General features: G+C 40.7%; 1 protein-coding gene across 1 annotated transcript in view; it reads right to left on the bottom strand.

Annotated features, from left to right (window-relative positions):
• Positions 1 to 1377: 1377 nt before the first annotated feature.
• The window catches only part of LOC142168861 (F-box protein CPR1-like), a 30099-nt gene continuing 17287 nt past the window's right edge, over positions 1378 to 14189 (bottom strand). Inside the window, exons 2-3 of the mRNA XM_075230028.1 lie at positions 1616 to 2074; positions 1378 to 1553 (exon numbers count right to left, since the gene is read on the bottom strand). Coding sequence (XP_075086129.1) covers positions 1378 to 1553; positions 1616 to 2074 — 635 coding nt within the window. The remainder of the gene's footprint in view (positions 1554 to 1615; positions 2075 to 14189) is intronic.

The raw sequence follows: 14189 nt of genomic DNA, 5'->3' as shown, positions 1-14189 counted from the left end.
CTATATAGATGTTGATATGGTTGGTTATACTAATAATAGAAAATCCACTACTAGATAGTTATTTACTTTTTCAGGAGGGGCTATATCATGGCAGTCTAAATTGCAGAAGCGCGTTGCACTTTCAACAACTGAAGCAGAATACATTATCGCTACAGAAGCTGGCAAGGAAATGGTATGGCTTAATCGGTTTCTTCAAGAGCTTGAATTACATCAAAAGGAGTATGTCGTATATTGCGACAGTCAAAGTGCAATAGACTTGAGCAAGAATCCATGTACCATACAAAAACAAAGCATATCGACATAAGATATCATTAGATTCATGAGCAGGTGGAGAACAAATCTTTGCATGTCAAGAAGATTCACATGAATGAAAATCCTGCGGATATGTTGACCAAGGTAATACCGAGAGACAAGTTTGAGCTATGCAAAGAACTTGTCGGCATGAACTCTATATGAAAAACTAGTGTTACCTCCTTCAGGTGCATAGGACTGGAGGGGGATATTTGTTGGGTCCATCCCGTGGCCCATGTGAAAGAAGATAAGTTTCCTTTGGCTTTGTCAAGCCAACCAATTTAACAGTTGAAAATATTTGGGCAGCAATTAATCTTTGATTGCACATGTAGAAGCTGAGTTTTGCAGAAGATGTTGATGTCATTACGTACATCATCATGGGAATTCTACAACTATAAATATATGCCCCTACTTTCATTTGTAAACACACCAAACGGAAAGAAAGAGAGTGATTTAAAGGAAGGTAAGATCCTCTAGGAATTGGATACTGAGATTCTCCAAATGAAGAATATTATTAGCAATTTTGGATCCAAGATCCAACATTGCTAAAGGAAGGTAAGGCCCTATGTCGCACTTGTATTCACCCTTTGGATTCTAATATACATGGTAGGTGTCCTAGCCTATCCCCTGTCACCTCAGGAGATGAAAGCCTGGATAGATAGATGGTTTCAATAAATAAAATAAATAAAATGTGCACCGTAATCTTTATTGTTTTCTCCCATGTTAAAGTAGACAAGCAAATAAGACACTGCAAAGAGTCAAAGCCAGTCTTGTAACTCACTTATACACTTGAATTTAGATGAGAATTACAGTAATTCAACTCTTACCATCTAGCAAAAACTTCCCGGTGAACAAATGGAGAAAAAACCCCTTGTAAAACTAATTTTATCTGCAAAAAATGTCATGTAATTCTTGCTAATTACAAAATCATAATATAGAATGAATGAATTAAAAGAAACAGAAAATATACTTGCAAACTCACAGAACATTAGGAGAGATTAAAGTCTCCACATATGTTATAGCCCCACTAAAGCAAAGTGAATATTCAGGCTTAGCAACTTTAACTTCCTTTAGCATTAGTCTTTTCTAATCATAAACCACGAAATCATGGGCTATATATTCCCTTAGAAACAGAATATCTCCATCCTTCATAAATCCCACAGGCTGAATCCAAAATCTATCAATATTCTTGATATCTGGAACTATAATTCCAAGCATTTTAATCCATGTACGGCTCGCTCCGTTCTTTTTCATACACCAAACTTCAAAATCAACCATGTCGTTCGAAAATTTAATCAAGAAAAAACACTCTCCTAAATTATACCTCTTGGATCGTCAATCGTTATATCATCAACCGCGTTTGGATATTTTATAGTCTGAAAACTTTCATCTTTCAAACACAGACATAAAATAAATCCCTTAATTTCGGTTAGTATGTGACTGATCATATAAACAATTCCATCAACTACAACCATGTCTTCGTCGAAGTAATAATTTGAAGGAAACTTGCCAATCAATTTCCACGAGTTACTTTTCGTCGAAAATATTTCAATATCTGCTGGAGGACCAACCCTAACTATTTTGTAATCGTCCAAAGAGGAAACGTAGCCTAAACGATATAAAGTATGAAAATGCAGCTCCCTCTGAATAGGGATTGGACGAGGGATAGTTCTTGATTCTTTGATCGCCGAGTTCCATAGAACAATTTGGTAATTAGGGAAAGCAAGAAGAAATAAACGGTTGCAAGGATTCACAAATCTTCTATTCAATAAATGATCGATACCTGAAGGAAGATCAAGAAGAGAGACAACAGAATCACGTTGAAGTGGCGCGTTTATAGAGTAGGGATAATAGTATTGGCCCTTCCAACAAGATAGAAAGATTTTATAGTAATACTGATGTTTGATAAACTGTCGATCTCCAATTAGAAAACGCCATGATTTGCAAACGCATTTGAACCTGAGAAGTGATTTCACAGGAAGTTTTATCAATATATCAATGGTGATATCATTGTGAATGTTATTAGGCATATCTGGTGGCTATAATATTTTGTGTTTGAACGACTGCTTTTGATGTCGAAAGATTGTCCCTATGGTTAGGGTATAATATAATCCAGAAAAAACCAACAAAACAATTCCGAGTTTTTGTACTAACCATTTATTTATAAGACCACTTTTTAATAGCCTTCATATTCGGGCCAGTTTACGTACACCTCGACTAATTTCATAGGATACTTGCTACCTCCTACCAATAACAAATACCAGAATCGTTTTTGTCTGCGCTGGGATTTGAACTTGAAACTGTCAATTCAAACAGTCGCACTATGATGCATTTTGAGATTTATTATTATGCATTTTGATATCTAAAAGATTGTGGGTTTGAGCGATTGTTTCTGCTGTCAAAACATTGTTTCTAGGGTTAGGGTTTTAATGGTAGCCTTGCTTAAGCCCATGTAATCAACACATAGCCTCCAACTTCCATATTTCTTTCCCACCAAGACTACTGGGGAAGCATAAGGGCTGGAACTTGGCTGCACAATTCCTTGGTCCAGCATATCCTGTACTAATCTCTCAATGATATCCTTTGGTGATAAAGAATACCTATAAGGTCTGAGGTTTATAGGATTGCATCATGCCTGCAATGGTATCTTCTGATCAAATGGTACTCTAGAGGGAATTAACCCTTGAGGATCAGTAAACAGTTGATGGTCCTCCTAAAGAAGTGACTGCATCAGTAATGGCATGTTGATGTTAGCTTATGTCTGCTCCTCTTCCCTGGGCATCACCCTCAACATAAATAAATGTTCCCCATTGCTAGCTAGCTTATCCAACTTCTTAGCTTCCACAGTTTTTATTTTCTCCACTTTCCCCCTCAATACACATTATTTTCCCTCGTAATTGTACCCCAGGATAATGTCACGACCCAAAATCTCACCCATCGTGACGGCGTCTATCCCAATACTATGCAAGCCGACAATCTCAATAAACCACCATATCTTTTAAGTTTGAAAACATAATATCTAAATTTAGCGGAAGAAAAACTCATAAATACATATATAAATACTCCCAAAATTCGGTGTCACTGAGTACATGAGCATCTAATATGAATACAAATCTGGAAAATACAATCCATAATAGTCTAAGACCAAATGCAGTAAATAAGGATATAGGGAAGGAGAGGCAAGGTCTGCGTAACACGGTAGCTACCTCTGAATCTCCAGAAAGGCAACTGTGCGAAAGAAATCAATACCCGTTATGGCCGGGAACACCTGAATCAGCCCAAACAAAGATAACATAGTGTATCAAAAAAAATCAAGAAAGACTGAGGTATGATACGCAAGTAAAATCATGACCGAGTACAAGACAACAATTAGCAAATAATTCACCAAGTACGCGACCTATGGAGGTCCCAACAGTACTATCACATAGCCTAAGCATGATTTACATTCAAATTTCTTTAACACATAGAGAGCATATAGCTAACAACAAGTTATTAAAATTTATAGTTTCACGGGACGGACCAAGCTACAATCCCCTCGGTGCACGCCCACACGCCTGTCACCTAGCATGTGCGTCACCTCCAAAATAATCACATGACACAAAATTCGGGGTTTCGTACCCTTAGGACCAGATTTAAAATTGTTACTTATCTCAAATAGTGAAATTCTTATTCCGCTAAGCCTTTGCCTCGTGAATTAACCTCCAAACGCCTCGAATCTAGCCACAAATAATTTGGTTCAGTCAATAAAATTTATTGAAATTAATTCCATAAGAAAATGCTAATTTTCCATAAAAATCCTAAATTTAGCTCAAAAATCACCCGTGGGGCCTACATCTCGGAACCTGACAAAAGTTATAAAATTCAAAAATCCATTCAACCACAAGTCTAACCATACCAATTTTACCAAAATCCGACCTCAACTCGACCCTCAAATCTTCAATTTAAACCAAAAGGGTTTTCTAAAATTTCCCAACTTGATTCACCCAATAAATGATAAAAACAACCATGGATTCAGGTAGTTTAACAAATATTGAGTTAAGAACACTTACCCCATTGTTTCCTCTGAAAATTTTCCAAAACTCGCCTCTTCCCAATCTCCAATCCGTCAAAAATGGAAAATGGGACGAAGTCCCATTTTCAGAACTTAAACTCTCTGCCCAGTCATTTTCTCTATGCGATCGCGAACAATCACACACGATCGTGAAGAACAGTTTTTCACTACCCAGGTTTAACCCTACGCAATCGCGAATAGTCACATGAGATCATGATGCACAAGATTTTAGCTCTACGTGATCGCATCCTTCCTGACGCGATCGCATAGAACAAACGTGTGGCCCAGCTTCCTCTCAAGTTTCCCCTACACGATCACGGCCTCTTCCACGCATTCGTGTAGCACAGACTGGCCCAACCTACGCGATCATGGTTGACCTCACGCGATCGCGAAGAACAAAATCAACACTGCCTCAACTAAGCCTACGTGACCACGTCCCAATCTTCGCGATCGCGAAGAAGGTATGAAACACCAGCAAACAACAGCTACCAGCAATGCCAAAATGAAGGAAAATAATCTGAATACCATTTGAAACACGCCCGAGACCCTCAGGACCCCAGCCAAATATACCAACAAGTCCTAAAATATCATACGAACTTAGTTGAGTCTTCAACTCACATCCAACGACACTAAAAATAAGAATTACCCATATATGCAAGCCTAATGTACTTTGAAACTTTTAATTTCTACAAACGACGTCGAAACCTATCAAATCACGTCTCATTGACCTCATATGTTGCACACCCAATTTATACAATTGGATTCCGGCCCCAATATCAAAAAGTCAACCTCCTGGTCAAACTTCCCGAGAAATTCAATTTTCGTCATTTCAAGCCTAATTCCTCTACCGACCTCCAAATAATTTTTCGGACACTCCTAAGTCCAAAATTACCATATAGAGCTATTGGAATCGTCAAAATTAAATTCCAAGGTCATTTACACATAAAAAAAATATCCGATCAATTTTTCCAACTTAAGTTTTCAATTATGAGACTAAGTGTCTCGTTTCACTCCGAATCTCTTCCGGACCCAAACCAACCAACCCAGTAAGTCATAAAACAACTGTAAAGCATAAATTGAGCAGTAAATGAGGGAACGAGGTTATTATACTCAAAATGACCGGCCAGGTCGTTACATTCTTCCCCTCTTAAACAAACATTTATCCTTGAACGGGTTTAGAATCATACCTGGAGTCTCAAATAGGTGTGGATATTTGCTCTGCATCTCCCGCTCAATATCCCAAGTAGCTTCTCCGACTGGTTGGCCTCTCCACCGTACCTTCACTGATGTTATGTTCTTTGACCTCAGCTTTCGAACCTGCCGGTCTAAAATAGCCACCGATTCCACATCATAAGTCAGATTACCGCCCAATTGTACTGTACAGAAATCCAGAATATGAGACGAATCCCCGACATACTTTCGGAGCATGGATACATGGAACACTAGATGAACACTTTATAGACTAGGTGGCAAAGCAACTTCATAAGCCACCTCTCTAATCTTCTTAAGTATCTCAAAAGGCCCAATATACCGAGGGCTCAACTTTCCCTTCTTCCCGAACCTCAACACACCCTTCATGGGTGAAATATTTAGCAGAACCTTCTCCCCAACAATGTAAACAATATCAAGAACCTTTCTGTCGGCATAACTCTTCTGTCTAGACTGTGCCATGCGAAGCCGTTCCTGATTCACTCTGACCTTCTCTAAAGCATCCTGAACAAAGTCAGTACCCATTAGCCTAGTCTCACCCGGCTCAAACTAACCCACCGGGGACCGGCACCGTCTCCCATACAAAGCCTCATACGGAGCCATATGAATTCTTGACTGGTAGTTATTATTATATGCAAACTCCGCGAGTAGCAGAAATTGATCCCAAGAACCCCCAAAATCAATGACACAAGCGCGTAACATAGCCTCTAATATTTGAATAGTGCGCTCAGATTGTCCATCCGTCTGAGGATGAAATGTTGTACTCAACTGAACCTGTGTGCCCAATTCTCGCTGCATTGCTCTCCAAAACTGTGTGCCCCGATCTGAAATGATAGACACTGGCACACCGTGTAGGCGAACAATCTCTCGGATATAAATCTCAGCCAACCACTCAGAAGAATAATTGGTACCAAATGGAATAAAATGCACGGACTTAATCAACCGATCTATAATCACCTAAACCGTATCAAACTTCCTCAAAGTGTGTGGAAGCCAAACTACGAAGTCCATGGTAATACGCTCCCATTTCTACTCGGGAATTTCAAGCCTGTGAAGTAATCCTCCTGGTCTCTGATGCTCTTACTTTACCTGTTGACAATTTAAACACCGAGCTACAAATCCAACTATATATTTCTTTATTCGCCTCCACTAATAACTTTGCCTCAAATCCTGATATATTTTTGCGGCACTTGGATGAATGGAGTACTGCGAACTGTGAGCTTCCTGGAGAATCAACTCACGCAAACCATCTACATTAGGCACACATAGCATGCCCTGCATCCATAATACACCATCATCTCTAATAGTGACTTCCTTGGTATCACCATGCTGAACCGTGTCCTTAAGGACAAGCAGATGTGGATCATCATACTGGCGCTCTCTGATGCGATCATATAAAGAAAACCGAGAAACCACACAAGCCAAAACTCGATTCGGCTTGGAAACATCCAATCTAACAAACTGGTTAGCCAAGGCCTGAACATCCAAGGCTAAAGGTCTCTCTGTTATCGGTAAGTATACTAAGCTGCCTAGACTCTCCGCCTTACGGCTCAAGGCATCGGCCACCACATCGTCCTTTTTGGGATGATAGAGAATGGTGATATCATAATCCTAAAGCAACTCTAACCACCTTCGCTGCCGCAAATTAAGATCCTTCTGTTTAAACAGATATTTTAGACTCCGGTGATCGGTATAAACCTCACAATGGATACCGTACAAATAGTGCCGCCAAATCTTCAAGGCATGAACAATAGCTACTAACTCAAGGTTGTGGAGTGGATACTTCTTCTCATATACCTTTAACTTCCTGGACGCATAGGCAACCACCCTACCGTCTTACATCAGCACTATGCCGAGACTAATATGCGACGCGTTACAATACACAGTATAAGATTCTGAACCTGTAGGAAACACCAATACTGGAGCTGTAGTCAAAGTTGTTTTGAGCTCAAAAAGCTCTTTTCACATTCATCCGACCACCTGAACATTTCTAGGTCAATTTAGTCATCGTCAATGCAATAGACGAGAAATCCTCCACGAAGCGACGATAATAACCGGCCAAGCCGAGAAAACTCCTAATTTCAGTAACTGAAGATGGCCTGGGCCAACTCTGAACTGCCTTCTTCGGATCCACCTTAACTACTTCACTGGACACTATGTGTCCCAAGAATGCCACCGAACTAAGCCACAACTCACACTTAAAGAATTTGGCATAAAGTCTCTCCTCTCTCAATCTTTGTAATACAATACCCAAGTGTTGTGCATGCTCCTACTGGTTACGTGAGTACACAAGGATATCATCAATAAATACTACGACAAATGAATCAAGATATGCATGGAATACATTATTCATCAAGTGCATAAATGTTGATGGGGCATTGGTTAGCCGAAAAGACATAACAAAAAATTCATAGTGGCCATAACGAGTTCTGAATGTCGTCTTTAGAATATCCGAATGCCGAATTTTCAACTGGTGCTACCCAGATCTCAAATCAATTTTGGAGAACACCCTCGCTCCCTGAAACTGGTCAAATAAGTCATCAATATGCGGCAAGGGATATTTATTCTTGATTGTAACTTTGTTCAACTGCCTATAATCGTTGCACATCCGCATAGTACCATCTTTCATTTTCACAAACAGAATCGGTACACCCCAAGGTGACACACTAGGCCTAGTGAACCCTTTATCAAGAAGTTCCTGAAGTTGCTCTTTCAATTCTTTTAACTCATTCGGTGCCATACGGTACGTAGGAATAGAAATGGATTGAGTGCCCTGTATTAAGTCAATACCGAAATCAATATCTCTGTCGGGCGGCATACCCAGCAGGTCTGTATGAAATGCATCCAGAAAGTCTCTCAATATCGGTACTAAATCAATAGTAGGAGTATCTGCATCAACATCTTTCACAAAAGCCAAATATGACAAACACCCCTTCCAAACCATACGTTGGCAACATGATCTAGAGAACCCCTCTATTCGACCTTCGGCAACCCCGGCATCGCCAACATCACAATTTTTGCGTGACAGTCCAGAATAGCATGACATGGAGACAACCAATCAATACCCAGAATTACATCGAAATCAACCATACCGAGTAATAAAAGATCAACTCTAGTCTCCAGTTCCTCAATACTTACCACACACGACCGATACACATGGTCCATAGTAATAATATTGCCCACCGACGTAGATACACGAACAAGTGAAACTAAGGACTCATGGGGCTTATCCAAATAACGAGAAAAATACGATGATACATATGAATAAGTGGAACCAGAGTCAAATAATATAGAAGATTCCCTATGGCGCACTGAAACAATACATGTGATCATTGTATCTGAAGCAACAGCATCTGACTTGGCAGGAAAAGCATTAAATCGGGCCTGACCGCCACTTTTTCCCCCCCTCTTGGGCGACCCTTAGTTGCCTGGCCCCTACCTTGAGCTGGCTGGGCGGGTGGTGGAACTGCTGGTGCTGGTGTCGTCAGTGGAAGACTCTGTTGTAGAGCCGCACTCAACAACCTAGAACAATCTTTCTTGAAATGACCAATTTCTCTGCACTCGAAACAACCCCTCCTATGACAGAATTGTTGCTCCTGATAACCCGAGGAATTACCTGTAGAATCCTGAGAGGACGAGGCATGATGAGAACTCTGCGCTGGTAGTGCACTGAATGAAGACTGTCCTGAGTGAGCACTGGAAGAACTATGGCAAGCTGATGGACCACGATGAGCTGGACGACTCGTCTGAGCGTGTCTGTAAGAACGACCCTTACCGTGGTAAAACAGACCCCCTGAAGGAACACCGCTGTAATCACCTGGACCACGAGGCCTCTTAGCCTCCCTCTCTCCACGTTCCTGGCTACGAACCATCTCTATCTGTCGAGCAATGTCAACTACCTCATCAAAAGTAGCACCATATACCCTCTCCCTAGTCATAAGTAACCGCAACTGATATGTGAGGCCATCAATAAACCTCATAATACTCTCCCTATCAGTGGGAACCAAATAGACTACGTAATGAGCCAACTCAGAAAATCTCATCTCGTATTGCGTCACATATATACCATATTCGCGTAACTGCTCAAACTATCTGTGAGACTATGGCACAAACTTCTCCAAAAAGTGAACGGAGAACTCCCGCCATGTAAGTAGTACTGCACCAATCATCCTGCACCTCTCATAAGCCTCCCACCATTTGAAGGCATTCCCAGAAAACTGAAAAGTAGTGAACGAGACCCTACTGGTCTCCAGAATACCCGTTGTCCAAAGCATCCGCTGACACCTATACAGAAACTCCTGAGCATCCTCTGACTCAGTGCTGCTAAATGGTGGAGGTCGAAGCCTCTCACATCACTCAAGTCTCCTCTACTCATCGTCTGGCATAACAGGAACTACCGGGGCATGAGCAGCTGTAGCCGACTGGGCTGGTAGTGCCCCCGGTATCTGAAGTCCCTGTACTACCTGGTCTGGAGTACGAGCAACATAGGTATGAGTACCTCCCCCGGCCTGAGAAGTGGCAAGTGTGGCCTGAGCCGAAACCACCTGAGCAAGACCAGTACAAACTGTCAATATATGCGCTAAAGCCTCCTAAATGCCTGGAATCACAATAGGTGTAGTTGGTGCCTGAGCTGGTCCCGTCGGCTCAACTGTATCCGGTATCTGCTCCTGAGCTAGAGCAACTGGTGGTAATACAGGTGCTGCTCCAACTGGTGCACGAGCTATACCTCGACCTCTACCTCGGCCCCAGCCTCTCACGACCCTAACTGGTGGCACTGGTGGCTGACCATCTGATCTGGTAGTATGTGTCCTCACCATCTGTGAGAGAGTAAAATAATAGAAAATTAGTTTCTAGAATAAGCAAATTTGCACGATAGAATACAAGAAAGTAAAATTTTCCAAAGGGTTCTGCATCCTCTCAAAGATAAGTACAGACGTCTTTGTACCAATTCCCAAGACTATAATAAACCTGCTCATGACTCGTGAGACCTATGTCACCTAGAGCTTTAATACCAATGACTATCTCAATACTAGGCAAGCCGACAATCTCAATAAACCACAATATCCTTTAAGTTTGAAAACATAATATCTAAATTTAGCGGAAGAAAAACTCACAAATACATATATAAACACTCCCAAAACTCAGTGTCACTGAGTATATGAGCATCTAATATGAATACAAGTCTGGAAAATACGGTCCATAATAATCTGAGACTAAATGCAATAAATAAGGAGATTGGGAAGGAGAAGCAAGGTCTGCGAAACACGGCAGCTACCATTGAATCTCCGGAAAGTCAACTCTACGAAAGAAATCAACACCCATTATGGCCGGGAACACCTGAATCTGCACACGAAGTGCAGGGTGTGGTATGAATACAATCAACTCAGTAAGTAACAATAATAAATAAGGAACTAAAGATAGTGACAAGCTACCCAGTTATAGTTAACTTTCGTTAATTCCAGCAATAATAGACATGCTTTCAAATCCAGCTGTTTAAGTCAAATCAATTTTATACAGTTCAAGTTCATGTAATCTGGATATAAAAATCTTACAGAGAATTTCACAAGAATGGCAGATAGCAACTAAGTGCAACAACAAATGAAAAGCAAGTACAACCTTTCAGGGAAACAGTCACTCAACTCGTCACAACATCTCAACCACTCGTCTCTCAGCCCTTAGCACTCACACTCAATGGGTACCCGTGCTGACTGGAGTTGTACAGACTCCAGAGGGGCTCCTACAACCCAAGCGCTATAATCTGCATAGACAACTCACGTGTTGTATGGACAATGTGCTATAATATCCATACCTCACCGACAGGCACTCGTCCTCACTCATTCTTCAACCTCTCTAGTCTCTCGGGCTCTCGAAATTCACAAAGATCAGCCCAAACAAAGATAACATAGTGTATCAACAAAAATCAAGAAAGACTGAGGTATGATACGCAAGTAAAATCATGACTGAGTACAAGACAGCAATTAGCAAATAAGTCAACAAGTACGCGACCTCTACGGGTCCCAACAGTACTATCACATAGCCTAAGCATGATTTACAGTCAAATTTCTTTAACACATAGAGAGCATATAGCTAACAACAAGTTATTCAACTTTATAGTTTCACGGGACAAACCAAGTCACAATCTCCTCGGTGTATGCCCACACAGTCACCTAGCATGTGCGTCACCTCTAAAATAATCACATGACACAAAATTAGGGGTTTCGTACCTTCAGGACCAGATTTAAAACTGTTACCTACCTCTGACTGTGAAATTCTTATTCCGCTAAGCTTTTGCCTCGTGAATTGGCCCCCAAATGCCTTGAATCTAGCCATAAATAATTCGGTTTAGTCAATAAAATTTATTGGAATTAATTCCGTAAGAAAACGCTAATTTTTCATAAAAATTCGAAATTTAGCTCAACAATTGCCCGTGGGGCCCACATCTCAAAACCCGACAAAAGTTACAAAATCCGAAAGCCCATTCAACCACGAGTCTAGCCAAACCAATTTTACCAAAATCCGATCTCAACTCGACAATCTTCAATTTAAACCAAGAGGGTTTTCTAAAGTTTCCAACTTGATTCACCCAATAAATGATAAAAACAACCATGGATTAGGGTAATTTCACCAATATTAAGTTAAGAACACTTATCCTATTGTTTCCTCTGAAAACCTCCCAAAAATCGCCTTTTCCCGAGCTCCAATCCGTCAAAAATGGAAAATGGGATGAAGTCCCATTTTCAGAACTTAAACTCTCTGCCCAGTCATTTGCTCTACGCGATAGCGAACAATCACATGCGATCATGAAGAACAGTTTTTCACTGCCCAGGTTTAACCCTACGCAATCACAAACAGTCACACGCGATTGCGATGCACAAGATTCCAGCTCTACGCGGTCGCATCCTTCTTCATGCGATCGCATAGAGCAAACGTGTGGCCTGGCGTCCTCTCAAGTTTCCCCTCCGAGATCGCGGCCTCTTCCACGCGTTCGTGTGGCACAGACTGGCCCAACCTACGCGATCGTGGTTGACCTCACGCTATTGCGAAGAACAAAATCAACACAGCCTCAACTAAGCCTACATGATCGCGTCCCAATCTTCGCGATCGTGAAGAAGGTCTGAAACACTAGCAAACAGCAGCTCCCAGTAGTGCCAAAATGAAGGAAAATAATCCGAATACAATCTGAAACACGCCCGAGCCCCTCGGGACCCCAGCCAAAAACCAACAAGTCCTAAAATAGCATACAAACTTAGTAAAGTCTTCAACTCACATCCAACAACATTAAAACACGAATCACACATAAATTCAAGCCTAATGAACTTTGAAACTTTCAATTTCTACAAATGACACCGGAATCTATCAAATCACATCCGATTGACCTCAAATTTTGCACACAAGTCATAAATGACATAACGGAGATATTCCAATTTTTATAATTAGATTCTTACCCCGATATTAAAAAGTCAACCCCGGTCAAACTTCTCAAGAAATTTAATTTTTTCCATTTCAAGCCTAATTCCTCTACCGACCTCCAAATACTTTTTTGGACATTCTCCTAAGTTTAAAATCACCATACCAAGCTATTTGAATTATCATAATTAAATACGAAAGTTATTTACACATATATAAATATCCGATCAATTTTTCCAACTTAAGTTTTCAATTATGAGACTAAGTGTCTCATTTCAGTCCGAATACCTTCCGGACCTGAACCAACTAACCCGGTAAGTCATAAAATAACTGTAAAGCATAAATTGAGCAGTAAATAGGGGAACAGGATTATAATACTCAAAATGACCGGTCGAGTCGTTACAGATAAGCTCCTTAAAGTTTAGCTTAAGGTCTCCTAGTGGAAACAGCCATTGTACTCCCAATATCATGTCACAAGAACCCAGAGGAATCAATAGGAAATCTGTTGTATAAGTGACCCTTTGGTGTAGTCAAGTCAAGTCCATACAGATCTCAGTTGTCTGCTTATTGTTTCCATCTGGCACATTGATGGTTTGAGGATTAATCCTCACAGTAATGATTCCCAGACTTCTTGCTACATCATCATCAATGAAGTTGTGTGTACTGCTAGGGTCGACCAATATAATCAGTGGCCTTTTCTAGCAATAACCAGTCACTCTCAAATTATGGAATGTTGGCACTCCATGTAGAGATTGACTGGAATTTCACACACCTCTTATTTCACTTCTTCTCATGTTTCCTTAGTTATCTCTACAGGTTCCTCTACCAACACCAGGTCTCTTATTTCTTCTTGCTTATGTCCTTCTTCCTATACCTCCAATAAGTATAGTTGTTTGGAGCCACTACACTTGTGACCAGGAAAGAACTTGTCATCACAAAAGAAACACAATCCCCCTTGCCTCTTCTGATTTATCTTAGTTGTGGTAAGTTTCATTGTGTCTTCTTTATTCTAGTTAGCGGCAGCCTCTTTTTTTAGCATACTTCCCTCCTTATAGAATCCCTTTTTGTTGTAGATCCATAAGAGATACTTTTAGTGGGCGTTTGGACATAAGAATTGTAAATATCCAAAAACAAAGTGAAAATGATATTTGAAAATTAGAGTTGTGTTTGGACATGAAAATAGTTTTTGATTGTTTTTGAATTTTTCTGAGTAATTTGCGTGAACATTTTG

The sequence above is a fragment of the Nicotiana tabacum genome, chromosome 14 (assembly GCF_000715075.1).
Source record: "Nicotiana tabacum cultivar K326 chromosome 14, ASM71507v2, whole genome shotgun sequence".
NCBI classification, from domain to species: Eukaryota; Viridiplantae; Streptophyta; class Magnoliopsida; order Solanales; family Solanaceae; genus Nicotiana; species Nicotiana tabacum.
The sequence above is the reverse complement of the archived record's forward strand: the minus strand, read 5'-3'. Positions and strand labels throughout refer to the sequence as shown.